At 49.0% G+C, this 24,345-nt stretch overlaps 13 protein-coding genes across 13 annotated transcripts; 7 read left to right on the top strand and 6 right to left on the bottom strand.

Annotated features, from left to right (window-relative positions):
• Positions 1 to 41: 41 nt before the first annotated feature.
• F5Y00DRAFT_230919 (mitochondrial peroxiredoxin PRX1) lies at positions 42 to 1,307 on the top strand. The gene has a single exon (XM_048006960.1). The coding sequence runs from the start codon at positions 193 to 195 to the stop codon at positions 994 to 996; it is 804 nt and encodes a 267-aa protein (XP_047867246.1). The 5' UTR covers positions 42 to 192; the 3' UTR covers positions 997 to 1,307.
• Positions 1,223 to 3,376, bottom strand: F5Y00DRAFT_19693 (DUF676-domain-containing protein). The gene is made up of 3 exons (XM_048005278.1): positions 2,827 to 3,376; positions 2,473 to 2,772; positions 1,223 to 2,412 (listed from the first exon to the last, which is right to left on the bottom strand). The coding sequence occupies exons 1-3, from the start codon at positions 2,917 to 2,919 to the stop codon at positions 1,450 to 1,452; spliced, it is 1,356 nt and encodes a 451-aa protein (XP_047867247.1). The 5' UTR covers positions 2,920 to 3,376; the 3' UTR covers positions 1,223 to 1,449.
• Positions 3,377 to 3,518: 142 nt separating this feature from the next.
• F5Y00DRAFT_230923 (uncharacterized protein) lies at positions 3,519 to 6,163 on the top strand. Its single transcript, XM_048006961.1, has one exon. The coding sequence runs from the start codon at positions 3,936 to 3,938 to the stop codon at positions 5,949 to 5,951; it is 2,016 nt and encodes a 671-aa protein (XP_047867248.1). The 5' UTR covers positions 3,519 to 3,935; the 3' UTR covers positions 5,952 to 6,163.
• On the bottom strand, positions 6,164 to 7,378 carry F5Y00DRAFT_230924 (band 7 family-domain-containing protein). Its single transcript, XM_048006962.1, has 2 exons — positions 6,922 to 7,378; positions 6,164 to 6,796 (listed from the first exon to the last, which is right to left on the bottom strand). The coding sequence occupies exons 1-2, from the start codon at positions 7,240 to 7,242 to the stop codon at positions 6,278 to 6,280; spliced, it is 840 nt and encodes a 279-aa protein (XP_047867249.1). The 5' UTR covers positions 7,243 to 7,378; the 3' UTR covers positions 6,164 to 6,277.
• Positions 7,379 to 7,534: 156 nt separating this feature from the next.
• F5Y00DRAFT_230926 (ubiquinol-cytochrome c reductase complex ubiquinone-binding protein) lies at positions 7,535 to 8,512 on the top strand. The gene is made up of 4 exons (XM_048006963.1): positions 7,535 to 7,759; positions 7,891 to 7,916; positions 8,094 to 8,271; positions 8,341 to 8,512. The coding sequence occupies exons 1-4, from the start codon at positions 7,701 to 7,703 to the stop codon at positions 8,390 to 8,392; spliced, it is 315 nt and encodes a 104-aa protein (XP_047867250.1). The 5' UTR covers positions 7,535 to 7,700; the 3' UTR covers positions 8,393 to 8,512.
• A 173-nt stretch (positions 8,513 to 8,685) lies between these two features.
• Positions 8,686 to 9,827, top strand: F5Y00DRAFT_19711 (21 kDa subunit of NADH dehydrogenase). The gene is made up of 4 exons (XM_048005282.1): positions 8,686 to 8,701; positions 8,778 to 9,000; positions 9,086 to 9,591; positions 9,673 to 9,827. The coding sequence occupies exons 2-4, from the start codon at positions 8,947 to 8,949 to the stop codon at positions 9,695 to 9,697; spliced, it is 585 nt and encodes a 194-aa protein (XP_047867251.1). The 5' UTR covers positions 8,686 to 8,701; positions 8,778 to 8,946; the 3' UTR covers positions 9,698 to 9,827.
• On the bottom strand, positions 9,798 to 10,715 carry F5Y00DRAFT_19716 (DUF1715-domain-containing protein). The gene has a single exon (XM_048005283.1). It carries the CDS (start codon positions 10,551 to 10,553, stop codon positions 9,957 to 9,959), a length of 597 nt encoding a protein of 198 aa, XP_047867252.1. The 5' UTR covers positions 10,554 to 10,715; the 3' UTR covers positions 9,798 to 9,956.
• An 86-nt stretch (positions 10,716 to 10,801) lies between these two features.
• On the top strand, positions 10,802 to 12,253 carry F5Y00DRAFT_230928 (acyl-CoA N-acyltransferase). The gene is made up of 2 exons (XM_048006964.1): positions 10,802 to 11,410; positions 11,518 to 12,253. Exons 1-2 carry the CDS (start codon positions 11,098 to 11,100, stop codon positions 11,922 to 11,924), a joined length of 720 nt encoding a protein of 239 aa, XP_047867253.1. The 5' UTR covers positions 10,802 to 11,097; the 3' UTR covers positions 11,925 to 12,253.
• F5Y00DRAFT_19739 (uncharacterized protein) lies at positions 12,226 to 15,342 on the bottom strand. The gene has a single exon (XM_048005288.1). The coding sequence runs from the start codon at positions 14,834 to 14,836 to the stop codon at positions 12,527 to 12,529; it is 2,310 nt and encodes a 769-aa protein (XP_047867254.1). The 5' UTR covers positions 14,837 to 15,342; the 3' UTR covers positions 12,226 to 12,526.
• On the bottom strand, positions 15,039 to 17,807 carry F5Y00DRAFT_230935 (nagb/rpia/CoA transferase-like protein). The gene is made up of 5 exons (XM_048006965.1): positions 17,729 to 17,807; positions 17,468 to 17,639; positions 17,000 to 17,383; positions 15,853 to 16,941; positions 15,039 to 15,789 (listed from the first exon to the last, which is right to left on the bottom strand). Exons 3-5 carry the CDS (start codon positions 17,095 to 17,097, stop codon positions 15,693 to 15,695), a joined length of 1,284 nt encoding a protein of 427 aa, XP_047867255.1. The 5' UTR covers positions 17,098 to 17,383; positions 17,468 to 17,639; positions 17,729 to 17,807; the 3' UTR covers positions 15,039 to 15,692.
• Positions 17,808 to 20,564, top strand: F5Y00DRAFT_230937 (NLI interacting factor-like phosphatase-domain-containing protein). The gene is made up of 3 exons (XM_048006966.1): positions 17,808 to 19,604; positions 19,663 to 19,891; positions 19,971 to 20,564. The coding sequence occupies exons 1-3, from the start codon at positions 18,420 to 18,422 to the stop codon at positions 20,123 to 20,125; spliced, it is 1,569 nt and encodes a 522-aa protein (XP_047867256.1). The 5' UTR covers positions 17,808 to 18,419; the 3' UTR covers positions 20,126 to 20,564.
• A 615-nt stretch (positions 20,565 to 21,179) lies between these two features.
• Positions 21,180 to 22,405, top strand: F5Y00DRAFT_230938 (DUF1761-domain-containing protein). The gene is made up of 3 exons (XM_048006967.1): positions 21,180 to 21,617; positions 21,771 to 22,075; positions 22,130 to 22,405. The coding sequence occupies exons 1-3, from the start codon at positions 21,605 to 21,607 to the stop codon at positions 22,262 to 22,264; spliced, it is 453 nt and encodes a 150-aa protein (XP_047867257.1). The 5' UTR covers positions 21,180 to 21,604; the 3' UTR covers positions 22,265 to 22,405.
• F5Y00DRAFT_230940 (L30e-like protein) lies at positions 22,406 to 23,768 on the bottom strand. Its single transcript, XM_048006968.1, has 2 exons — positions 23,275 to 23,768; positions 22,406 to 23,162 (listed from the first exon to the last, which is right to left on the bottom strand). The coding sequence occupies exons 1-2, from the start codon at positions 23,582 to 23,584 to the stop codon at positions 22,771 to 22,773; spliced, it is 702 nt and encodes a 233-aa protein (XP_047867258.1). The 5' UTR covers positions 23,585 to 23,768; the 3' UTR covers positions 22,406 to 22,770.
• Positions 23,769 to 24,345: the final 577 nt, after the last annotated feature.

The raw sequence follows: 24,345 nt of genomic DNA on the forward strand, positions 1-24,345 counted from the left end.
ATAACGCCCCAGTGCCCCGCGGCCCCTCCAATGCGCAATGGCGATTACATCGTCTCAACATTAAATCATCACAAAAATTTAATTATGGATATACTCTACATTACTTGACACTCGGAAACAAGCATTCTAACTTATCTCTTATACTCTTATAATAAGTGAGTCAGTTCTATCACTAAAATATCCATTAGAATTATGGCAACTTTCTTAGCCCGAAGCGCACTACGCGCTGTTTCGCAAACCCCACGTCTAGCTTTTCCTAAAGCTACGACATCTCCAGTCGCCCTGAAGTCCTGGGTTCAACGACCAGTCTCACGCCGCTTCTTGGCTTCATCGACCATACCGTCGGAGCAGCCTCGTCTACGGCTCGGTAGCGAGGCACCCAACTTCCAAGCCAAGACAACGCATGGAGATATTGACTTTCACCAATGGCTCGGTGGTTCTTGGGCCATCCTATTTTCACATCCAGCCGATTTCACACCAGTATGTACGACTGAGCTCGGCGCGTTCGCCCGGCTCGCCCCCGAGTTTGAACGTCGCGGTGTTAAAATGATCGGTTTGAGCGCCAACGACTTGTCATCGCACGAGCGCTGGATCGCCGACATTAATGAGGTGTCCTCCACAAACCTTCAGTTTCCTATTATCGCCGATGCCGACCGCCGCGTCGCATTCTTGTACGATATGGTAGATGCTCAGGACCTAAGCAATATCGATGAGAAGGGCATTGCCTTCACGATTCGCTCCGTGTTTGTCATTGATCCTCAGAAGAAAATTAGACTTACTATGATGTACCCCGCTAGCACGGGTCGTAACACCGCTGAAGTCCTGCGCGTCATTGACTCGCTCCAGACTGGCGACAAGAAGGGTGTTACAACACCTGTTGACTGGCATCTGGAGGACGACGTCATCGTACCACCCAGCGTGAGCACCGAGGATGCCAAGAAGAAGTTTGGTAATGTGAGGGAGGTCAAACCGTATCTGAGATACACTAAGATCTGAGTAAGGGGAAGATTAGCATATTTTGTGTCCCGTTCGGCCGGTAGTCGCAATATTATCACACCTACGACTTAAAGTAACGCGATGGGAAGAATTCTAGATTCAAGGCGTATAAACCCTCTATGATGTATACCTCGAGGGCCAGTCTCTAAAAACCTAGTTAGGTATTTAGTGATCTGTGTCTCGGCACACTCTAACGGAGGTATTGGGAACACACCGAAATGACAATCAAGGCTTCATTAGCTGAAAGGCTAAGTTGAGAATTCTACATAATCTACATAATTTAAGAAATCAAAGTAACTTTATTTGACAAACGCTTCATGTATATCTCTTCAAAAGCACATTCCAACACAATATACACTCATAACTCTATTCTCTATTCTCCATCCAACGCCTTATATCGGTATAATCTAGTAGTCTAGACTCTAGGTACCCGAAGAAACCATGAGCTACGGATTAGATCAGGAACTCCCCGCTAAGCCAGTGTCGAAGTACAACAAGACCTTCCTTAAATCGAGGTGTGTCGGATCGGACGATAATAGCAGCGTGACTATGTCGGTCTTGATGAATCCAGACAGGATATTTCCGCCAGCCAACCTTGTCTAGTTCATCAATCATCAGAAACTGAGAGGGTGCTAGAGCTAGAGTTGGGAACTGCGGATGTGATTTCTTCCGTTCCAAGGCTATGATTTGTGTCTCAGCCTTGTCCAGTTGACCGTCGTCGCGCTCGTCGTCCGATGCTCGTAGGTACGACTCCCCTTGCAAGTTATTAAGACTTTCATAGACATCTTCCACAGTACCGCGGATATCTTTGATCCAAATTGGACTTCGGTAGTCCTTGACCTGAATACCTGCGAGCCCCGATTCATGTAATCGGATGCGCTTCGAGCTACGGAACGTTTGCACGATCGAGTTGACTATAAACGCGACAATGCCAACTGGGAGAAAAACAACTAGCGCGGATATAAACAACGCAGTCCGTAGATTCCAAGGGCTACCCGTAGTGATGTCAGCCATGGCTTTACCGGCGCTCTTGGAAACCAGAGGCGCTACTGGATTTAGAGGGTCTAATATAATGTCTTCGTATCCCTCAACAAAATTGGCCTTGACTTTACTCAGGTCTGTATATGGGTCCGTCTTAGCTATGCATGTGGTATAATATACTGCGCTCCTGTCGTTAACTACATTCGCATAAAGCGTTCGACGCTTAAATCTCTTTAATCCTGATATGAAGATCGATTCGGGATCGGCAAGCACCTCGAGCAACGGTCGGCCGGTATCGCGGAAGTTGTCAATTATGAACAATTGTCTTCCAGACATACACAACATACGTGCGCCTAGGACGTTCCAAACGTTGTTAAGCCACCCCTTTAGAGGAGATCGAACACCAAGATGCGGCGAAGCGAATGTTACGAAGTTCTAGATGTTACTGGTAAGTAAAAAACGAGATTCTAACCAGACTGGACGGATCGTGCGTACCACTGGTTCTACCTCACGAAACACGCCTCTCATCTCGAGTAACCCAACGGCATAGCGGGCAACAAGGCCTCCTAAAGAATATCCAACAATGCTGAACTTTGTTATCTTGCCGCCTTTACTTTTAATCTTTTCTAGCTCTTCTTCGATCTCGAGGCATACGCGCTCGCCTCCGAGTTCGATGCCATCGTATGTAAAGCTGCCGGCATTTCGTTCGGCGACTAGGATGTAGAGTTTTTCTTCGGGATAGGCGTCTCTCAGCGCTTTCGCGACCGATCTCATATGGTTCGGGTTGCCCCAGAGCTAAAGGGTTGGTAAAATTGTCAGTAATGACGTGCATATATACAATGCACTTACACTATTGTATTTATATTGTATTGTACTACGTACATAGTACGTAAAGGGGGGTGGTGGTGGTGGCAGGGATTCGATGATACCAACATACCCCATGAACAAGCACGCAGAGGTGATCTGCCTCCAAACTACCACCGGTATATTCCATAATAAATGTATCTATATTGCGCGAACATTCGTTATTGTGAAGCAACAGTGGACAAAGTTCTAAATTTTAAGGATCTAATCGTAAAGCAACAAGTAATCAAACCAAGGAACGCCTTCGGCCAGATGAGATTGCCCTTGTGTCCTAAAAAGGTAGCTATCGGTGGTCCTTGTCCTTGTATTCCGACTGCTAACCCCGTCTCATCCGGACGATATAGGAGATATGTATGTACGAAGTACATAAGATAGTATAACCACACAGAGCTTTAGTGCTGGAACATATTGCTGTATCAGTGTATGTACGTGTAGGATGACCAGGCATCCAAGGCTGACGTAAGGGCTTCGTTAGTACTGATAAGGTACGATACCTTGCATACGGATCTTCGAGACGATAAAGCTCATAGGGATATGTTTGTACTTCGTAGTTACTTCACAGCAAATAAGGTTTGATTGGCACATGCATGCACCAATCGGCCTTACAACCTTACATAAGATGCCCCAGTTTTCCTCAAAGGCAACAACGTTCTACTTTGTATTCCACTATTCAACATTCAACACTGACTTGAATGTTCAAGTTCCGATTCCAATTTTGATGAGAATCCAAACTACATCATATCATTCTGCCTTCTAGATACGTAGAACTAAAGGATTTAGGACCGGCCATCCTAAATATCACATTGATAACAACGGAGAGATTCATTTCCTAACGTGATACACGCGTATCGGGCCTTGTTCTCTTGAGTTTCTCGCGTTTAACGTATCGATTATTGAGGGAGAGACTCGGGTAGAACAGCTGCAAGTGACAACTCATCTGTTAGGATTCCCCGTCTCAACCATATCGGAAATCACCACTTTTGCTTTCATCCTTGACTCATCGACTTTATCGTCCTATCTTATCCTCTCGCCGCTTCGCCCTTTGATCTGTTCGTCCGCCGCTACGTCGTGTAGAATCCTGGCGTGTTTTCATAATGGCTGGCTCCCTGGCGGCGCTTAAGAACTTGCCTTGCCCGGCGGGGGATAACTGTGATGCTTTTCAGTGCCTTTTCAAGCATAATAAAGATGCCAATATAGCTCCGACTGCTAAAAGCTCGGAGCAGCAGCTCGTCCATGCAACCGCTACACCATCTTTGGATCAAGCCTTGCCGAGAAAAAGGATTAAACTGGACTCAACATCGTCACATCTAGAACCAAAAGAGCGGTCACCTACAGCATCCGGGAAACCTGCGTCAGCACAGTCTCAGATTAAAAAACCCCAAAGGGCTATGTCTCCTCAAAACGAACCGGCAGTTAGTAAAATGCCCAAGCCTTCACTCACTACAGACCGAAAGCACCGTATCTCAACTGGAGAAACCAGCCAGCTCGATAGTAGACAAAATGAGGGCCTGGTTGGTAACCATTCTTCTAAAGCTCAAGGATTAAAGAGTTCATCAAACTCTACACACACACGCAATACCCTAACACCTTCCTCTACTGGGCAATCATCTAAACCAGTACCCAAACCAACCCCTAAGAAACCAGAAGCACTAAATCCCCGCCTCCTCAAGTCATCGCCAGCTAAGCACGACACCCGATTGAAACTCGTCAAGGCTCTACATGAACAATACGTCCGCTTGAACACCGGGTTGAGGAAGGATACCGATAAAGCAGTATCGAAGCTGGTTCTTTCCGACCAGGAACTAATCGTGAAGACGCTCGATGACGAGCAAGAGATAGCAATCAAGCGATTCCAGATATATGCTAACGCCATCAGAAACAAAATCATGGCGTATAAGCGCATGACCGTTGCCCAATGGAAAGAGGAAAGGATGCTGGCTACTAAAGATAATAACGCACAGAACGAAGGGAATTCACCAGCTGCGCCCGAACCCGTCGTTACCGGTTTAACCCCGGCTCAGGAGGTTGATTTCTTGCATAGGCTGGTCTGGCCTCTCGATGGCCTCGAGAAGTATGGCTATGTGGCTTCGATCCCGTCAGTTGAGGACATCGAAAAAGCCAAAGAAAGCGTCGAAGCTTCCGGTAACGTGGAGGTATGCGACAGATGTACGCGACGGTTCCAGGTCTTCCCTGGTCGTAGAGGAGAGGATGGAGCTTTGACATCTAATGGTTCTTGCACATATCATCCGGGCAAGGTTTATTTTACGGAGCGAGGACCTGGTAAATTAGCGAAAAGCCAGAAGAAATATCGTTGCTGCCACCAAAATGTTGATGATGACTCGGGAGGATGTACTACGGCACTTACTCACGTTTTCAAGACAACAGATCCCAACCGGCTTGCGAGTCTACTCAACTTTGCTGAGACTCCCCCTAATCCGAATATCCCCGCGGACAGAGCCGTGTGCTTCGACTGCGAGATGGGTTATACCGTTTATGGACTTGAGCTCATCAGATTGACAGCAGTATCTTGGCCTAGTTACGAGCTGTTGCTAGATATCCTTGTTCAGCCGTTCGGGGAAGTTTTGGATCTGAATACTCGTTACTCTGGCGTGACTCCCGAGGATATGGTTTCTGCCGAACGATGGTCTCCAGGAGACGATCATAAACCAAATTCCACTACCTCTGAGCACAAGCCAAAACTTAAGCTCGTTCCGTCCCCCAAGGCGGCACGGGACCTCCTATTTTCACTTATCTCTCCCGAGACCCCTCTCATAGGGCATGGTCTCGAGAACGACTTAAACGCCTCCCGAATTATCCACCATACCTGCGTTGACTCAGTCCTACTATTTCCGCATAAGCGAGGCTTGCCACATAGAAACGGTCTTAGGATGTTGATGGAAACACTGTTAAACCGGAAGATCCAGAAGGAAGCGGACGAGACTACACCAGAGGGGCACGACAGCGCAGAGGATGCCAGAGCCGCAGGGGAGCTGGTTAGACTAAAGGTGCGGGATGAGTGGAAGGATTTTAGAATGAAGGGTTGGTCCCTACAAGATGGAGAAATCGTTCCGCCGGATGAAGCATGGACAGTAGTAGGGGCAAAGAAGTAAGGCATCCGTCCGATGGAGGAAATTGCCCATTGTTCCATGTAAGGGTTTTAAAGGTTACTTCACTATACCGCACGGCGCTGGTAGTTTCGTTTAGCCTTTCCTGGACGGGCTATAGAATCGTGTCATTTGCTTGGGGCGTATTACGTTGATAGATTCGTCTGAATACGATAAGGAACGCAGGAATGAATAAATATTTAATCATCAACAACGAACTCCGTGCTTTTACTAGTTGTAATACATTATTCGTACCCCGAAGTGGAGAATCGGGCAGTTCATTGCTAATATACACATAACCCTATTTTTTGGATATCTTCTCCTAGCCAGCCTTATGCCTTGCCCATCGAAAGTAAGAATTGCCCGTTGCTGCCCCCTTGCTTGCTGCCGCCCGGCAGATAGGAAACATTGGGGTTCGAAGCCAGGGTCTGAGCGATCTCGCGGCTTGCCTCGATCTTACGGATCTGGATGAGGCCGTCGCCAGCCTTGGCGATAGCCCTGGAGATAGTCTCGGCGCTCTCAGCTTCTCCTTCGGCGCGGATGACGTTGGCCTGGCGCTCCTGCTCGGCCTTCTCGACGATGAAGCGGGCGCGCTCGGCGTCCTGCTGGGCGATCTGTTTCTGCTCGACGGCCTTGGTGAATTCCTTGCCGAAGGTCATGTGGGTGATGGACACGTCCTCGAGCGCGATGTTGAATTCGGAGGCGCGCTTCATCAGGTCCGTCCGGATCCGCTGCGATACGGCTTCACGCTGCGTGATTAGTTCTGCGGCGTCGAATTGTGCGACGATGGACTTTAGGACTTCGTTGCCGATGGAGGGGAGCACACGCTCGTCGTAGTCGGTGCCGAGGTTCTGGGGGAGGGGGGAGTTGGGTTAGCTCTGGCTGTTTTTTTTCTTTCTCTTGTAGATTTCTTTTGCGCTTGTCTCCGTCTTTTCAGAGGAGCTTAAGCAAAGAATAAGAAGAAGGACGAACGCACTTGGTAGATCTTGGGTAGGGACTTGACATCAGGGCGATGCAGCACCCTCAGCGTTAAGCTGACCATTTGCAGATCCTTGCTTCCGGTCGTGGTAGCGATATTCCTGGGCTTGGTGCGGACGTCGAAGATGATGCTGCGCTGGAGCCACGGCACTAGGAAGTGGGTGCCCTCGTTGACGACGGTCTCCTTGACTCCCTGTATCCTGTCGAAGATGACGGCCCTCGAGCCGCCGCGGACGTCGTATATGGAGGCCTGGAGAAGAGCCGCGGCGCCAACCGCGGGGACCGCAAATCGGTATATCTGCCTGAGACCGTATTCCATTGCTGCGGGTTCGGGGTGCTTCGCGTTTCGTTCGTGATCCGCTGCTTCTTAAGCTTCTCCGAAAGTCTGGATGATATTGGATGGGAGCTTTCTTCTAGCTTGAGAAATCGTCACGAATGTAGCGGGCAGATTGTGGATTGCGGATTGCGGATTGGACGGGAACAAGATGGTCTGTGCACTAACTAGATATTTTGGAGGGGCTCTGATTACCTAAGTTAATCTCATGCGGGTTACTTAATTGGACGGGAGCTACCTAGGTACCGAAGGTTGCCTGGAAAGTCAAGCCACATGGGGCGATGCGTATTAGCTTACCTAAACTAATGTGACTGCTAAATAGAACCCGGCTTCAAGGTAACATCTTGGATTTCGACGTCGCGAATTTCAACCGAAACTCAATTCCTCACCTTCTATCTTCCGCAACTGAACTACCCGCGTGTCAATTGAACCCGATATCCACGATGCGACCTACTCAAGCTCTTATGGCTGGTGGCGAAGGCCCCATCGGCAGGCATGGAAAGTAAGTTTTCTTCGAGACTGGGCTGCGTCTTTTTTCTCTCTGAATCCTAGCTTTCGCAACGAGCTAGCTACCTACGCACGCCATACTTGCAAACCTCATTTCTTGCAGACTTGCTAACTCTGTTATTATAGGTTCTTAGGTGGTTGGGGTAACTTCGGTGAGTGGACTATATTCGAATTCGAGCTGGGATGAGCATAAACGTTAGAAAGAGTTGGAATGCGTCTATAAAAAGGACGGATGATGCCACTGGGGCAATGGGCTAGTTATCTGGAACCGTTCGGATACTTCGCAGATTATGGGCGTTAGAACGATGTACTGACGAGGAGGATTACAGGTGGCATGCCGCAAAGGGGTATCATCAGCTACACCCTAAGCGCAAACATGCAGAACCCGTTCGCCGGCGCCGCGCACGCTGCCATCTTCAACACCTGGCGACGATTCAGCGCACAGGTCCTCTACGTCGCTCCCCCCATGATCTTCTTCTACTACGCTATGTCGTGGGCCACCGACCGGTATGCTTTGTCTTGGACTCCAACGGTACAACCGAATAGCTTTTCGAATTAGACTAACACCGCCTGCAGAAACCACTACCTGAACTCCAAGGCTGGTCGCAAGGAGTTCGCCGACGAATAGATGGGTTTCGTGGATTATAGACAGCGGAGGTTACTCTATCGCGTATAGACAAGACCTTGTAGACCTACTACCAATAGACTAGAGCGCGAGAGCTACAAATATACAAATTCTCTTTTATTACCTTTCATAGGTGGTCGATGGTATATTTTAAGATGAAGCTGTAGATACATGCCTTGTGATTTCTACGGAAGTATTCCATATCATACGCCAGGTGCTCGATAAAGTGAAGTACACAAGGCCGACATGTATGTGGTCTCATACAGAACTGTAGTAAAGGATATAATAGCATAAGACGATTATTCAATTATAGTGAGTATAGAAAGCAACTTACTACCAAGCACTTTCGTTGTAATTCCAAAGTCTAATATGCGCCATTGCTTCTTAGGTACCTAGGTACATGCATGTTTACCGACCAAGCAGAATTGACGTAAAGGTAATCCAACCGGTGATTCCTCGGCAAATCCCTAACCAGAACCATCTCGTCTCGAAATAAGCTCACTTCAACAACCAAGCGACAACATCCGAGTAGATCTCTCCCCTCCTAAATAGCCATAATGGCCTCCAATGCGGTTGCGAAAGCTGTAGGAGGCGTAGTGAGCATTAGCCAAGTATGTAACGCCCCCCCCTTTCTCTGTCGAATTGACGGCAATTAGCAACACCAGAGTTATCATTCACTAACGACCATGTCCCTAGAAACAAACCCTCCAGTCCACCGGTATATGGGAGCGCATCCGGCGTGCCTTTGCCGTCGACCCGAACCGCTCGAACGGCATCCCGCTTAACCCGTACTACCGAAACCCGCCGCCCGGTGCCCAGGACCCGCTAAGCTACGATGATCCGGTGACGATACCGGCGGGTGACATCGCGGACAACCCGTACTGGAAGCGAGATACGCGTCGCGCGTACCCGAAGCTGAGCTTCGTCACGCAGGGCGACGCCGTGGCCCTGCTAGCCGTCGGCAGCGCCGCCGCTCCCAAGCAAGAACTCATCGGCGAGGAGGGCCAGAAGCAGCTCGTTGCCGTGCAGGAGGAGGGCAAGACGGGCGGTCTGGCGGCGTACTTCGAGAAGAGCAAGGACGCGGCTAGGCAGACTTTGTTCGTGAATGGGCTGCCGCCGCTTCCGAGCGGGGAGAGGAGGCACAGCGATGGCACCTGGAAGGTGCATGAGTACGCGCTGGATGAGAACTCGTACCCCGAATCGTAAGTTCCCCGTCGACTGTGGATTTCTATGGATCGTGGTGGGATAGTATGAGATGAGAGAGATGCTAACGTGCAGCGCAGATACCCTTGCCGGAGTTTCAAATAGACTTAGACATGCCAGGTGTACGGTGGAGCAAGTTGTAAATATGAGAAAAGCCAGCTCCTAATATCAGATTTCCTCACGATGGACAGACTATTCAGCGGCGACGGTACTACTGAAATTAATAGTTTATCCGAGTTTATATTACCGGCCTGACTGTTTCGTTGGCGTGTGCCTAATTCTAGATGCCATGGTATTTATAGGCTTCTTATACGAAGATACTAGTAGCTAATCCACCCCCCTTTAATCACTGATTTAAGGGTATTCATATATTGCCCATTACAACTTCTGTCCTCTGCGGTATCCTCCCGATATCCTCGATATTCTCGTTCTTCTGGGCTGGCTGGCGATTCCTGCTGGCTGAGCCTTTATCACCAGCTCCTTCACCGATGGCTCGCTCGATCATCTTAACTCTGGACTGGGCGCCTTTCAACCTGCTGTCGAAGTCATTGACCGACTCGTCGTCGTTCTTAGTCGACAGCGTCCCAGGCTCCAGTATGCCATACAGCATAGTGATGTTCTTTTCCAGTCGCGGGTTGCTGTTGAGAGGCGGTAACCTTTTTTGTTCGGGGTCCTTCTCATCTTGAGAACTAGACGATGGCCCAGGCTGCGCCGCCTCCTGCTGTGAATTGATATTGAGTGTAGATGGCTCTTGTTGATTGGGTAACCGGCTTTGCCAGACTATAGCTTTTCCTTGTAACCGGCCGGCTTCTAAGAATTTCTCAAACCCCGTCTTCATACCAACAGAGCGGCCTTCGATCCGGCCGGCTTCAGCACCATCCTTGTAACCCTCATCGTAGCCTTCCTTGTAATACTGCTCTTCTAAGTTCAGAATATCATCAAACAGGTCGTCTGAAGGCATATTTGTTTTTATATATTCCAGTGTTGCCGCTGATATATCCTAGCTCCGAGTATCTGATAGATCTGATAGTTATAAGTTTACTTCAAAGTAGAAATGGCCGAATCGGAATGGAGGGGCAGAGACGTGGGGCAGGATATAGCTTTGGGTATGCACTTAAAGAACTTATTCAATAGAAAGAGAATACCTGATATTCTTAAGAATATTAAGAATATTAGCACAAACGGAAGTAACCCCGCCAAACTTTATCACTATCGATAATAATAAAGCTTTGGTTGTGCGACTAAGATAATTAATTCATTGATTAACCCTGGGCCCTGGCTCAGGTACGAAAGTTAGGTAGTCATAAGCTAGTTACTAAGTATAGCTTACTTTACCTTTACCTTTATCTTTATCTTCATCTTCACCTTACACACTAACTACACTAGACGACAAGCCCGTCGAGTTACCAGAGCATCTTCTGTATAACAAGAGCAAAGGGCGCAACACAACAACCAATTACTCCAACAAGAAGTAAACGGGCGGACAACAAACAGACAGACAGACCATGGATATCAGGCGCCTCGAGGCGCGGGACATCCCGCTAATCCAACATGCGAACTTGGAAAACCTACCCGAGAATTACTTCATGAAATACTACCTATACCACGCCCTATCGTGGCCTCAGCTCAGCTACGTCGCCGTCGACGTGTCGCGGCCCAAGAAGACCCCTTACGACTACCCCAAGATCGTAGGCTACGTCCTCGCTAAGATGGAAGAGGAGCCCTCCGACGGCGTCCAGCACGGCCACATCACCTCGCTGTCCGTCATGCGCACCCACCGCCGCCTGGGCATCGCCGAGAAGCTCATGAGACAGAGCCGTGAGCATTTATTTTATTTTATTTCTATTACCTCCCATCCCACGCAATAAATAGATACTTGGTCAGCTGTGTGTGCGCGCGCTCTATCTAACACATACAACGAACAGAACTAGCCATGGTCGAAACCTTCGGCGCGCAATACGTAAGCCTGCACGTGCGCGTCTCCAACAAGGCCGCCATCCACCTCTACACCAAGACCCTCGGCTTCGACCAGGAGAAGACCGAGCCCAAGTACTACGCCGACGGCGAAGACGCCCACTGCATGCGTCTCGACCTGTCCTCCATCCGCGAGCAGATCCGCGACGCCCAGCTCGACGACGACGACGACGACGACGACAACGATAACGCCAACGAAGCCCTCGACGAGGGCGACCCCGTCGGCGACGCCGGCAAGGCCGACGACAACAAGAAGGCCCTGCCCGCTCGGCCCAAGGAGACGAAGCGCAAGGTTAAAGTTGGGCGCGCGCTGGGCGTCCAGGCGTTGGTGGAGAAGGATGAGAGTAAACATTCTTAGATAGATAGAGAGGTTGTATGTGTGTGTCAAGATGAAGCGCAAGCTTAAGTACCTAGGCTAGGTACGTCGCGGAAAATAGAAGGACTACTCGGTTCTTCAAGGGAGTCGCAGAGGCTCTTTTGGGGACTGGTTTTCTTACGGCACGGCATGGCATGGCTTCAGTTGAATAGCATTTGCTCCTGGTTCGGAAAAAAAGGGGCCAGTTATAGGTTCCCTTTAAGAATCATGTCATGTGTAGGCACATATCCCAGAGACACTTCATGTTTTTTTGCGTATAAGGCACGGGTGTTGAAGCGGAAAAAAAGACAGCGTTCTATGGGATTTATATCTGTTTACTTGGGTGAAATCATCGTCTCTTGAAAATTGTTCTACATAAGCGTCGTTATTTAACCGAAATCTCGAGCCTCGGGGAAATCATGCCATAACCGCCATAGCCAGTAAACTCCCGACGCCTTTCATGAATGGCTCGGTTTCGTGTCCCCCCTGTCCGATATACCTTCAACCCTGCCTATTTATACCTAGAGCAAATTGAAATATCCGTTGAAAAGTTTAGCCCCTAAACATTCCCTCTAGTCTCTTCAACGCCGCGGTTCTCGTCTCATCTACCCGCGCTGATGCTCTTCCTCCTGCAACCTCCTCGCAAGCTCCTCGTCAGCTTGTAACTGTAAGCCTTCAAACCGCAACCTCTCAACATCCCGTCGTAGCCTCTCAATCTCATCTTCCAGGACCGAAGCCTCTACCTCTTTGCTCGTACTCTTCTTGTCCTCGCTTCGTTCTTCACCCTCACGCAGCGCCGCCTCCGTCCGCTCCAGCTCTATCGTCTCGCGTAGCACCCTTAGCAAGTACGTCTTGCCTGTGATTTGCGTGTCTAGGGCCTCCGCTGCCCGAAGCCTATCGTTTGTCGATGTTGGTACTGGCGGGGGAGGCGGCGGCGGCGGCGCTGGCGCTGAACCCCAGGGCGAATACCCCCTTGGAACAGAGGCCCAGATAGCGGCAGCCGCCGTGGCTGCAGCTTGGGCGCGGGCTGCATTCGCTGTTCTCTGTGCTTCAGCCCGCGCCATGTTTGCCTGTGCTTGTGCCTGAGCTCTGGCTTGTTCTGCCTGCTGTTGCGCAATGGCTCTCGCTTGGTCTGCTTGCTGTTGCGCGTGATTTCTTGCTTGCTCGGCCTGCTGCTTTGCATGTTGGACGTGCGCTTCCCAGGGGCGCGGATGGTGGCCACCGAAGGGTCCGCCTCGCCCTCTTCCGCCGCGACCGAAGGGGAAACCGCGGCCACCGAAGGGGAAGCTTGGTACGTTGGTTGGGTGATTAACGGGGACGTGGCCAGGTGCGCTAGGCATAGCAGGAATATGCGTATCACCGAATACCGGTGGGAAAGGGCAGGAAGAGCTGGCAGCACCAGGACCGCGTCCAGAATGTCCTTCTATCCCACGCTCAGAGCTTCTGACGTCACGCTGTAGGCTCTTTCGCTCCCGCTTCTCGGCCTTTCGACGCTCCCGACGCTCGCGCTTATGCGCTCTCTTCTGCTCCCTCTTCTCCTTACGCAGCGCCCTCGCGTATCGCTTCTGCTCCCGCTTCAAGGTTTTAAATCGCGCTAACAACGCTCGCACCTCTCGGCGCATCACCTGCCTGTTAGTCTCCCACGCCGGGTCGTTGGTTGGCGGAGGAACGTTCTTCGCGGCCTTGATTTCAGACCGTAGAGCCTTGAGCATCTCCCTCGTTACGGGCTGCTCCGGGTGATCGAGCCATGCGCAGATCGACTGCTTAGCGTAAGGAAGCTGAGAGTCATTCAAGTCGTCGCAGTCCGGGAGGCTACCGATGCTGGAGCCCGAATCCGAGTCTGACGAAGAAGAGCCGCTAGAGCTCGAGCTGGATGAGCGGTCGCGCGATCCTCGATGACCATGGCCAGGGCGGTCACGCGGCCAGTGCCCTCGGCCACGGCCACGGCCACGCCCTATACTGTATTCGCCAAAGGGACCAGGCCCGGTAGGAAAGTCACGCGTTCCTGGGTCAGCAAAGGGAGAGCTGCCATCGGCAGGTTGACCGCCCCAGCGTACGCCGTTGCGATCTACTTCGAACGAGTTGCCGAACGAGACGTGATCATTGTCGATAGTGAGACGCCCCATGCGGAGGCCTCGACCGTTTGCCTCGAGGGGTCTGAACGGGTTCCACCACGATCTGGAAGACTGTCCCTGAGGTTGGGATTGGGGTTGAGGTTGAGGTTGAGGCTGAGGCTGGGGTTCAACAGGGGGGATTTGTTGGGTAGCGGGTATTCGCGATGTGCTAGATGGTTGAGGCGTAGCTCGTTCAATAGTCACGCCTCTAGGACCAAAGAAGCCATCATTCCACTCTCGAATGACAGCATCAACGTCATGCGAAGATTGCGTTGCCAGATTAGTAGATGATTTGATTTGGCCTAGTTGCGCCTCGGCAACGCTTCTGCCAGTATTTGACGATTGCTTCTCATCTTCAGCGTGTAATTTACGCTCGATGACATTCGAGTTCGTCCGCGAGGCATGGTCCGGCAAGAGAAAATTAAGGAATGTCTGCCAGTCTTGCTCGGTAGTATCATGTTCTCTTGCCCAGTCCGGGTATGGGAAATTATCTGGGGAAGCGTCCTCTGTGATAGCTAATGAAATCACCAAGACTTTGCCGGTCGCAGTTCTAAGAGCAGGGCGCGACTCAAAGTAAGAATGAGCAGAAGCTATGGTATGATGATCGTCACTACTAGGGAAGTTGAAGAAGTTGAAGTGCGACTCTCGTGGGGTCTCCGGTGGGGTGTAGACTGTAGTGCTATGGGATGATGTAGTAACAGAGACATTGTCATCGTTCACCCCGGGTTGAGCGACAGGTGAATGACTTGAATGTGAATGAATATCAGTTTCGGTATACGGAGGTGGCGGGATGTCGTCCATCGCGAATTTGTTGATAGAGAAATATGTTGTTCTTCTTGTTGTTGAGAAGAGGAAGGATGTAGCTACCTCTACTGAAGCAGGTTTGACGGGAGCTTATGTAGAACTTATGTACCTAAGGTTAGGTACTTATGAAAGATATCTGGGTATCAAGGTTCAACGGTGTTACGTGCAGGTAACCACTCGGATGAAGTATAGGTTAGTTATGTAAGTAGGTAAGTATACTGTATTAATATTATACAAGTGTAACGTGCGTATAGTTAACTTTTAAAAGCAAACGTAACCAGAGACATCCGATGGTCTCGAGGATACTTTTTTATTTATCTACGAGACCGACCTTGGTATTCAAATCCCTCTAGGAGAGACAATTACATAGGTATGTAGGTCTGGTCCGCGCCTCTATGGAAGGTGTTTTAATTGGCGGCTGAGCTGTTCAGCCCTGGGGACGAATTCGGAATCCCTGAACAAGATTCGAGATTCGCTCGATCCCCGAGTGGAGGAGGGTCAAGCTTTTCGTCAATCAACCCACCCCCACGTTCTATTGAATTGTTCCGCAGTTCCGTCAGCGTTTGCTCGCCAAATATCCCTGCACTTGCATCCGAAGCTGCCTGCTATTGTGCTAAAGGTGACGCGGCCACCACGACTGCCACGATTACACACGTTTGCCTACACAAGGCTGCCTCAGATATGAGTCAAATTACCGGGGTATTCGAATGAGCTTTGCATCCAGGCATCCTAGAGACAGATGCCGGTCTTACTCGGGGGAAATATTTCCTGCTAGAAACGTCCACCTTCACATTGCCTATATGACTATCATAGAGTGTCGCAATTAGACATGACGGCGTACCATCTAGGTAAATCATCTCTGGATTCTTCCAAAGAGGTCAAAGTTGATGTCCTCCTCCTTATAATGATCGGCTATAAGACCATGCAAGTGGTCTTTAGAGTGCGCGCCCCTATGATGAAGAGTTAATAATTGGCCGACTTGTAACAACGCATACTTTGAAGAAATCGCTTACAAGTTCGTAATATACGTATTGACAAGGTCGGTAGGAATAAACTCAGCGATAACATTCCTAACTCTCACCTGTCCAACCATTTCACCGTCTGCGAAGTTAACATACTTAGAAGGGTCACCCCATTCAACAAGCCCTTCGTGGTGGAAACGACTATCAGGACTAAGCTTATAGACGCCACCTAGGACAATGACTGTCCGACCTTGCTCTCGAGCAGCGCGAGCGATGACTGCAGCACCGGAGTCGACAATAACTCCGCCCTTCTTTGTAATCGCTCGAGCTCCGAGAATGACTTTATTGACTTTTGACATGTAAGCCATGAGGCCGATGTTCATGATATTAACTACAGTCGATCCCGAGGACGACAGAGACTTTCGTAGGGAGGTATACGGGTCATCGTCGGTAGAGGCCGCGGATGGATCGACAACGAGAAATACCGTAAACTTCCTTTTCGATGCGGCTCGTAGCAGGAATTTCTGAACTGTTCTCGAGGGCTGGTGAACTAAAACGTAATCTCCTGGGTGGATGACGATCTCGGCGTAGGCTTGGACCTGTTCGTCCACCTGCCTTATCTCATCCATAATTTCTTCGATGCCGTCAATCACTTCAGACCTAAGTGCTTGTATGTTTGTAGATTGTGAGAATCCCTGTGGCGTCGAAGCTCCCGAGCCCAGCTTGGGCGTAGAACCCGGTGAGGGGACAAAGTCTGGATCTGAGAGAAGGTTGAACATTGACTGCGTGCGGGCAAAGGACCCAAGGGCGACTAGTGAGGGAAGTCGAGTTGACTTTGAGATGGGGATAGGCTCTATTGCGGGAGGTAAAGAAGGAGTTCTGTCAGTAAGCGAGTCGCTACCCGCGTCGTTTCGATCCTCCGAGGCTTCATCTCGTATTAATCCCAGGACTCGCTTCACAACGTTGCCAATAACCAGCTCGTGAGGTTGCGCTGTCACAAGTTTCCTACCGACCAACTGTATGCGCCCAATGAGTTGATCAACGTCAGACCATTTATCCTTAGCGACGACCTGAAGTAGTATATGTGCTGTAGCTATCGCGCAAGATTCGGAGCCTCGTATCTGCCGCCGTTTCAAGAGGCTATGCCGCATATATCAGTCCCAACCTTAGACGGCACGGCATAAAATTTCGTTCTTACGATATCAAAAATTCCACAGAAGCGTCTACCGGTCGACTCTTTAACGTGTCGAGAAACTTGTCCAAGTCGGGCGCATAACCCCCCTTAGGAGGTGCCATTTCTCGTAGTCTAAGAGTTGCTCAGGAGGGGTGTCTGGCTGTATGCGAAGCTTCAATAAACTAGTGCGGCGATCTTGAGGATAGTATTGGTCGGCGCAAATAGAACGCAATCAGCAACGTATAAATCTTGCTGGGGGAGGGAAGGGGATAAAATTCTAGAATCCAAAGGCTTCGATAGGTAAATCAAGTAGTTAGTTGAAGACACGATAACTCGTTCGTACCTATTGTCTCTGTAATAGGAGATAGGAGATAATTGTAAATGTTTGCTGAATTATCGATATGGAGTCTTTTGCGAGAATTGTGAGTCAACGACGATCATAAGAAAAAAAAGGTACGTTAGGAGGTACATAGATGGACCAGATCTACGTACAATTTAACCTAACGATGTACCTCCCGTATGTACGTGCAGGACATTTACTAGGGTATCTCGTCGCATGGCGGGGTTCGTTGCATTATGGGCACGGGCATTTAACACGTGATAGCTAATTTGCTCCTTAAAAGGTACTTAGATACTTATAATTCTAAGAGGATGTACGGAATACCTAGAAATGTGTTAGCGGGACAATGTCACTAATTTCCAGCGGTACGGTGGTGGTCCTGTGGGTGCAGTGGTCTTGGCTCCAATACCTACATAGAGGCTAGTTCTATTCTGTTGGGTCCCCGGCGCAGCTGTATTCCGTATTGTTCAAAGAAACGCTATCGCAATAAACTCCCTAATACTGCCCTACTTTACCTCCCCTAATATTTTAGAGTGAGGCTTCCGGAGCTCTCTTGGCTGAACAAAGACGACGCTTCGTAACATTAGCAACATTTTGCGACTTGCGTGTTTCTTAAATCTGACCTACCACAGCGACAAAGCTTGATAATACATACCATTACCTTATTCTATTACCTAGCAGGAATGAAATATTTGGAAAACGCAGGTAGATTCCACCATCACTGTTGCGCGTAGCTTTTCTCAGCCACCATATTCCAACCGAGGTTTGAAAAAGAGAAAAGAGAAAAGAGAGAAAAAATCCCCAATCGCTCTCATCCGAATCCTTGGGGGGTTTTTTTTTGTACAATACATCCACAGATTTTCAGAGCATACAAACCATACAGACAATTCGTCCACCAGCCCAGCCCCAGCACGGGAGCAAACGCGACTCGGGCAATTCAGCCCGGCCGACCAACCGACCTTGAATTATATTGTCCCTTTTTTCCCACCTTCCCGCCGTCGCCTCCACCTAATATTTAACCGTCATAATAATCAGCGAAATCTTATCTTGCTTGTTATTTAGCGGGCATAATCGGTTCTTCATGGCTTGCAGGTCAACCGGAAGATGAACTCCCTCAATATAATATCCGCGCGCGTCTCCCCGACCTCGAGTCCCGCCCCTTCGCGATCAAACTCCCTGAGCCACATCAGCTTAACCGTCGCTCAGTCTGATGACAACCCAACGCCTCCAGAGGAAGCGTCGCCCAACGAGAAATGCGCAACCACTTCCGAATCGAACGATAGCACATTCAGCAGGGAAAATCACCTAGGCAATTTTCCCAGCGCAGACGAGAAGACCCCTTTATTAGATAAAAGCGATGTCAAGGAGGCGAATATCCGTTATTACTCGTGGCATGTTATCCCCGGGCGCATAGCAAACAATCTGATAAATTCCATCCGTTGGGTTCTGTCTACCATCGCCGCACCTGGAGTTTATCTCGTCGCTTGCTTTTATGATGAACGGGGGAATTTCGCCCCTTTGCGACAATTTGGGAATCTTTTCGGTATCTACGGGGGCGATGCGCGCAAACTAGTAGCTGACTATCATGAGAGCGTCGCGCTTAATGAAGAGAAGCAAGTCTCCTCTAAGCGTCCCAACCAAGGCTCTCGAGGAAAGCATGCATTTGCAGCCTCCCGACCGTCACCCTCGTCGGGAACTTCATCGTCGGGTCTATCGTCGGAATCGGAATCGGATATGGTTAGCAGGAATCCAGGTGTCCGCCGCGGCTCCGGTTCTTCCGGTCGCCATGCTCGGTCTAAGTCTCTTGGTCCCGCCGAAGAAGGCTCGCCAACAAGGAGATCGATAAGGATTAAGTTGAATAACGATGAGGCTATGCGGCAGCGAAAACATAGGAAGGCCCAGTCTACAAGTGCTAGTGGTAGCACTAGCAGCGGCGATGCTTCAGCAGATTTATCAGCTCAGCTGAAGTCTCCTACTTCGCCTATCGCGGCTTTGACGAGGTATCCTAAGACTCCTGCCCCCCCAAGGCCGTTAATACCCCGTCGGCAACCTTCATACGTACCCTACGAGCCCCTCGATCCGAAGCAACTGAAAACGTTGATCTTGGATCTGGACGAGACGTTGATACACAGCATGTCGAAGGGAGGTAGAATGGGTTCGGGACACATGGTCGAAGTGCGGCTGAATACGACGTACGTTGGAAGTGGAGGCCAACAGGCTCTTGGACCTCAGCATCCTATCCTGTACTATGTTCATAAGCGGCCGCACTGCGACGAGTTTCTTCGAAAGGTGAGAAGATTAATCTATCGATAACACTAGAATATCATACTAACCGTGGTCTGCGAAGGTTTGTAAATGGTTCAATCTCGTTGTCTTCACAGCATCGGTACAGGAATACGCAGACCCGGTCATCGATTGGTTGGAATCGGAGAGGAAATTCTTTTCGGGGAGATACTACCGGCAGCATTGCACATTCAGGCACGGCGCATTTATCAAGGATCTGAGCTCGATAGAACCAGACCTGAGCAAGGTCATCATACTAGACAATAGTCCCTTAAGCTACATGTTCCACCAAGGTAGGATATCCCCTGAACATTCATATCAAAATAAGTTTGTCTGCTATTAGTCTGCTAACTAGAGAATTTACATTTGCAGATAATGCGATTCCCATTCAAGGTTGGATCAATGACCCTACGGATAATGATTTGTTGCATTTGGTGCCTCTTCTAGAGGGATTGCAGTACGTTTCTGATGTTAGAGCATTACTTGCATTACGGGGCGGAGAAGACGGACAGCATATGATGACGTGAAGACAATGAAATAAGGAAACCCTTTTGAAGACAAAAGAACATAGCGGGTGTTAATTGGTATTGGGCGGAGAGAGACTCGATATACCGAGCTAGCATTCCAAGGAACTTTCCACCATTACGTGCTTCGTTGTACAGGTCTACGTTACGTTATGGCGTTAATATAATAAGTGTACATTTTTTCTAAGGGAGCGGGAGACTGCGGAAGACTGCGGAAGAGGCTGGTTCTGTAGCAAGGCAACATGAGAACATTTGGGGACGTATCCTAATCCAATACGGTTACAACAACCCAGCGTAGCGGGGAATGATGAATATGTGAAAGTTATATAGGTACCTTAGGTATGTATGTATGTGCCTAGTTATGCCTAGATGGGACTTACCCAGTTTGCAAAATGGGGTATTCGTTCAAGTCACATCGTCATCATTTCGTGAGCTTCCGAAGCTATGACGGTTAAGGCTGACAAAGAGATTCCATCTATTTGCTTCCGGTAACATTCAAGCCACAGCCGAGAAAGCGGGTCTTGTTGTGTCCCACCAGGGAGATAGTACCTAGGTACTCCGGTCTAGCTGTTATCCATGGTCATGGAATGTAACCTCATGGGTCCGGAATGTAACTTAGATAATTGCAACCTCCAATTAAGTTGTGTGTATTTAGCACCTGGTTGATAACAACCGTATCTACCCGCGAATTTGGAAACTCAATTCGATTTGCCAGTTTGCTTTAATCATTACATGCATAATACATATGTATTTATATACACTATCTCGATTAGGTACCATTGGAGATAAGAGATTAGGTAGACTCTTAATTGTGGAAATAGTAGTTATCCTGAGAATAACTACCTAGGGACAACAACGCCAATTCAAAAAGGGAATAAAAAACGAGTCGTTTTTGGTAACTATTAGACTAGGTAAAAGCTCGTAACATTATAGAAAAGCTCCAGCCACAAATTAATGAGCTTAGATGAGCCGTTTGTTTTTAGGTCCACGACTCATGATCCATTTAAGCCCCGCGATCCAATCAATAACCTGGTGGCATCTAACGACATCTACAAATGTCTATTACGTCATGTTGAACGCCAAACCGAGACTTCGGTGCTTGAGAGGCTACAATACCAGAATACTTGGAGGAGAGAGGCTTTAGATTTTACTTTTGCCGTTACGAAACCGGGATCCATGTAGCCTATGTAAGTAACGTAATGTACATACAACTACACTAGGTTAGAGCCTCGGATTATACCAAGTTCCTAGTTACGCCATCTGATGAAAATGTTGTTTTCGTCATCGGTGCCGTTAGCTTGACGTTATAAGAAGACCTTTTTCTCAACACTCTCCTTCTTCTTTACTCGCAAAATCATTAAGAATTTCACCAGCCATATTTACCATCTACAGTACAGACGATAATTCGAATTAATTAGTTAAACGTCATTATACGCCTAGTTACATCTAATTATCAAACTGTAATATCTGAACACACTCATCATGTCTCTTCACTGTAAGTAACGAGCACCTCATCCCATTGCTTTCTGAGAGAATACAGTTATTGGTCTCGTAGGCGTCTCAAGAGTCTTCAGATCTCTAAGACGTGGCCATCGACTAGCTATTAGTTATGGGCTTCCAAAGGCTGACAAACAACACCAATTTTCAGATCTTCCTCCTGTTAAGCCTTCGGCCATCGCCCTCGGCACCGTCTTCAACCACGGTATTGAACTAGCAGTTCTATCCCCGCTATTCGGCCAGACCTACCAGCGAGCCAAGGCCGCCAACACTAAGGAAGAGTTCATCCGATCGAAAGAAGCCGCGTCGACTGCTGCCGCTATAGGAACCTCTCTGGTCGGCTCTGCCCTGCAATCATACGGTGTGGGTGCCCTCATCAACGCAACCGGTACTCTTAGCTACAAGGGCGCCGCTTACCTAGGTGCCCTTATCTTCGCGGCTTCATCCGCCCCTACAGTACGTCTATCTTACTGCTCAAATGCCAGAGATCTCGAACTAACATCATAAAAGTACCTTACACAGCTCTTCACTGAGAAGCGACCTCTTGACACTGTCGCGGTCGGTGCCACAGCAAAGATCTTCGAGACTGTTGGCTTGTCTCTATTCCTCACCTGGTGGGGAACCCGAACCAACCCTTTCGACTAAATTAGGAGAGTAGGAGAGGTTGAAGGGCCTGTGCTTATTAGTTTCCTTACGGGTTGATATAATGCTAGGAAGTCGTATGGAGTCCTCGAGCTATTACTAGTTGTATAATAAATAAATCAATAAACGTTCACGAAGAATCATCTTGTATCGCCCTATCAGCCTCACCTGGGGAACTGTAGACCCGAGAAACACGTAGCCAAATAATTGTCAACATTTTGATCACGACTCGACAAGAGCCAGTTTTCATTTTGAACCAATATTAATTGATCCGCCAACGCAAATATGAAGTGTTTTCCCCAACGCCAGAGGCTACGCCTGTGTACCTAGCCAACCAAAACAGTACATACATTTTGATCCGAAGACCTTGGATGCTTGAAAGGACAGCGACGAACGCCCGCGACCAAAGCCGATATTCCTAGGCTGGCTAATAAATGGCCACGTCGAATGTTGATCTCTCATACAAATACCCCCCCGAGGCAGGGATAACGACCGCAGTAAAGTAAAGCCTACGCGAACTTGAGTTGCTTGCTCTCCTTCTCGACCAACTTGACTAGGTCCTTGTATGCCTCGGCGAAGTCCTCGCCGTCCTCCTCGGCTATCTTCTCGTCGGCCTTATCCTTCTTCCCTCCGGTCCGCTTCTCGGTGACCATCACAACACTGGTGGGTCGCTTGGTGCTGCCGGCGGCGCCTAGCTCGGCACGCGACGTGACGAAGATATAGGGCACGTTGACGTCCTCGCATAGCACGGGGATATGGCTGATAACATCCATCGGGCTGATGTCGCCGGCCAGGATAACGACGCCTGGGAATGAGGTGTTGCCCGGTCCGCTGGCGGGCGACTTGCGCAGCGACTTGACGACTTCTTTCACGCCACGCTTAAGGGTCTTGTGCTTCGCAGCTATTTTTAAAATCACGTTAGCGCTTAGCTGTTCGTTGATCGGATAAAGAATACACGGAAAAATATGTATGCTGCAGCTGCGGCAAAAGACAAGGATCTTAGATGGACATACCCTTCCGCACGGTCTTCATAATCTTCTTGGTGCCCTTCTCGTCCGCCAATGGCTTCGCAAAGGGTACCAAAGCACCCACTACGGGAACCAGGACCTTAACGGCCTTCTCCTCCTTCACGACGGTGACAGACGCCGCCGAGGTATCAACTTCTAATTGGTCGTCGAGAGCAGCATTGACGACGGTCTTAAGCTTTTCCTTCTTATCTTTCTTGTCCTTCTTGTCTTTCTTGGACTTCGTCACGCCGTCGGCCTCGCTACGCTTCTTTTCCTTCTTTTCCTTCTTCTCCTTCTCTGGCTTCGTCGACCCCATCTTGTCTCTTCGCGTTCTCGAGAAAAACACGCGCGGCTTTTTATTTATTTGAACGACCGACTTGACCAGACGTACGAGGTCGTCAGGATGGGGGGACTTTTTGTTGTAGCGGGTGGGTGTTGGACCTCAATGGATCAATTTTCAAATGGTATCAATTGACCGATAAAACAAAAAATAAAATTTCGAGCTGGAAATTTTTCCTGATCGATAGGAAGGGAAATCTTAGCAGCTTTTGGCGGGGAGCAAATTTAACCAATCAGAAGCTTTGGTGGCTTGGAGTATTCCCGCTTTAGTCTCCAATCGACAGGGGCTAGTGCATACATATGTGGGTCCAAAGTCTTAGTTGGAGCTCACTCTTCCATCTTTCACTCCTTCAAATCACACAAACACTCTATCCTATTTCCTACCTATGGGCATGTAGGCACATACTACTTAGATTATCTCTCTGCGTTAACGTTGCATTTCTTAAATCTTAAATTATAAATTGTGCATTATAGCCTCACGAAATAAGTCGTTGGAATTCTATTGAATCTCTTCCGCGGTTAAGATATTATTTTGGCTCTCACAACAACATGATAAGACAATTAGAGCAGTACCATCCTAGACAACTATCTCGCGAGCTCAATCCGAATTAACTCGAGCCGCATTGGTTACACTTTCTGCCAGCTTAGACCCTTGCCTTCTCAGGACTTCCCTATTACTGCGACCCAACGTCATTTATGCCAGAGTAATAGAAGTTGCCAAACCATGCTGGTAATTCG

This window comes from Daldinia vernicosa (genome assembly GCF_022497035.1).
Source record: "Daldinia vernicosa strain CBS 139.73 unplaced genomic scaffold F5Y00scaffold_11, whole genome shotgun sequence".
NCBI classification, from domain to species: Eukaryota; Fungi; Ascomycota; class Sordariomycetes; order Xylariales; family Hypoxylaceae; genus Daldinia; species Daldinia vernicosa.

Excerpts from the sequence above, each read along its gene's own strand:
- F5Y00DRAFT_230919 (XM_048006960.1), top strand. The coding sequence starts at position 193 with ATGGCAACTTTCTTAGCCCGAAGCGCACTACGCGCTGTTTCGCAAACC.
- F5Y00DRAFT_19693 (XM_048005278.1), bottom strand. The coding sequence starts at position 2,919 with ATGGGGTATGTTGGTATCATCGAATCCCTGCCACCACCACCACCCCCC. Across the intron at positions 2,773-2,826 it reads TACAATATAAATACAATAGT|CTCTGGGGCAACCCGAACCA; the intron begins GTAAGTGCATTG and ends CCAACCCTTTAG. Across the intron at positions 2,413-2,472 it reads TTCGTGAGGTAGAACCAGTG|AACTTCGTAACATTCGCTTC; the intron begins GTACGCACGATC and ends AGTAACATCTAG.
- F5Y00DRAFT_230923 (XM_048006961.1), top strand. The coding sequence starts at position 3,936 with ATGGCTGGCTCCCTGGCGGCGCTTAAGAACTTGCCTTGCCCGGCGGGG.
- F5Y00DRAFT_230924 (XM_048006962.1), bottom strand. The coding sequence starts at position 7,242 with ATGGAATACGGTCTCAGGCAGATATACCGATTTGCGGTCCCCGCGGTT. Across the intron at positions 6,797-6,921 it reads CCCTACCCAAGATCTACCAA|AACCTCGGCACCGACTACGA; the intron begins GTGCGTTCGTCC and ends CCCCTCCCCCAG.
- F5Y00DRAFT_230926 (XM_048006963.1), top strand. The coding sequence starts at position 7,701 with ATGCGACCTACTCAAGCTCTTATGGCTGGTGGCGAAGGCCCCATCGGC. Across the intron at positions 7,917-8,093 it reads AGGTGGTTGGGGTAACTTCG|GTGGCATGCCGCAAAGGGGT; the intron begins GTGAGTGGACTA and ends GGAGGATTACAG. Across the intron at positions 8,272-8,340 it reads ATGTCGTGGGCCACCGACCG|AAACCACTACCTGAACTCCA; the intron begins GTATGCTTTGTC and ends CACCGCCTGCAG.
- F5Y00DRAFT_19711 (XM_048005282.1), top strand. The coding sequence starts at position 8,947 with ATGGCCTCCAATGCGGTTGCGAAAGCTGTAGGAGGCGTAGTGAGCATT. Across the intron at positions 9,001-9,085 it reads GCGTAGTGAGCATTAGCCAA|AAACAAACCCTCCAGTCCAC; the intron begins GTATGTAACGCC and ends CCATGTCCCTAG. Across the intron at positions 9,592-9,672 it reads GAGAACTCGTACCCCGAATC|ATACCCTTGCCGGAGTTTCA; the intron begins GTAAGTTCCCCG and ends CGTGCAGCGCAG.
- F5Y00DRAFT_19716 (XM_048005283.1), bottom strand. The coding sequence starts at position 10,553 with ATGCCTTCAGACGACCTGTTTGATGATATTCTGAACTTAGAAGAGCAG.
- F5Y00DRAFT_230928 (XM_048006964.1), top strand. The coding sequence starts at position 11,098 with ATGGATATCAGGCGCCTCGAGGCGCGGGACATCCCGCTAATCCAACAT. Across the intron at positions 11,411-11,517 it reads GAAGCTCATGAGACAGAGCC|AACTAGCCATGGTCGAAACC; the intron begins GTGAGCATTTAT and ends TACAACGAACAG.
- F5Y00DRAFT_19739 (XM_048005288.1), bottom strand. The coding sequence starts at position 14,836 with ATGGACGACATCCCGCCACCTCCGTATACCGAAACTGATATTCATTCA.
- F5Y00DRAFT_230935 (XM_048006965.1), bottom strand. The coding sequence starts at position 17,097 with ATGGCACCTCCTAAGGGGGGTTATGCGCCCGACTTGGACAAGTTTCTC. Across the intron at positions 16,942-16,999 it reads TCTGTGGAATTTTTGATATC|CCTCTTGAAACGGCGGCAGA; the intron begins GTAAGAACGAAA and ends TATGCGGCATAG. Across the intron at positions 15,790-15,852 it reads AATACGTATATTACGAACTT|GGGCGCGCACTCTAAAGACC; the intron begins GTAAGCGATTTC and ends TCTTCATCATAG.
- F5Y00DRAFT_230937 (XM_048006966.1), top strand. The coding sequence starts at position 18,420 with ATGAACTCCCTCAATATAATATCCGCGCGCGTCTCCCCGACCTCGAGT. Across the intron at positions 19,605-19,662 it reads GCGACGAGTTTCTTCGAAAG|GTTTGTAAATGGTTCAATCT; the intron begins GTGAGAAGATTA and ends TGGTCTGCGAAG. Across the intron at positions 19,892-19,970 it reads AAGCTACATGTTCCACCAAG|ATAATGCGATTCCCATTCAA; the intron begins GTAGGATATCCC and ends TTACATTTGCAG.
- F5Y00DRAFT_230938 (XM_048006967.1), top strand. Across the intron at positions 22,076-22,129 it reads CGGCTTCATCCGCCCCTACA|TACCTTACACAGCTCTTCAC; the intron begins GTACGTCTATCT and ends ACATCATAAAAG.
- F5Y00DRAFT_230940 (XM_048006968.1), bottom strand. The coding sequence starts at position 23,584 with ATGGGGTCGACGAAGCCAGAGAAGGAGAAGAAGGAAAAGAAGGAAAAG. Across the intron at positions 23,163-23,274 it reads TATGAAGACCGTGCGGAAGG|CTGCGAAGCACAAGACCCTT; the intron begins GTATGTCCATCT and ends TTTTAAAAATAG.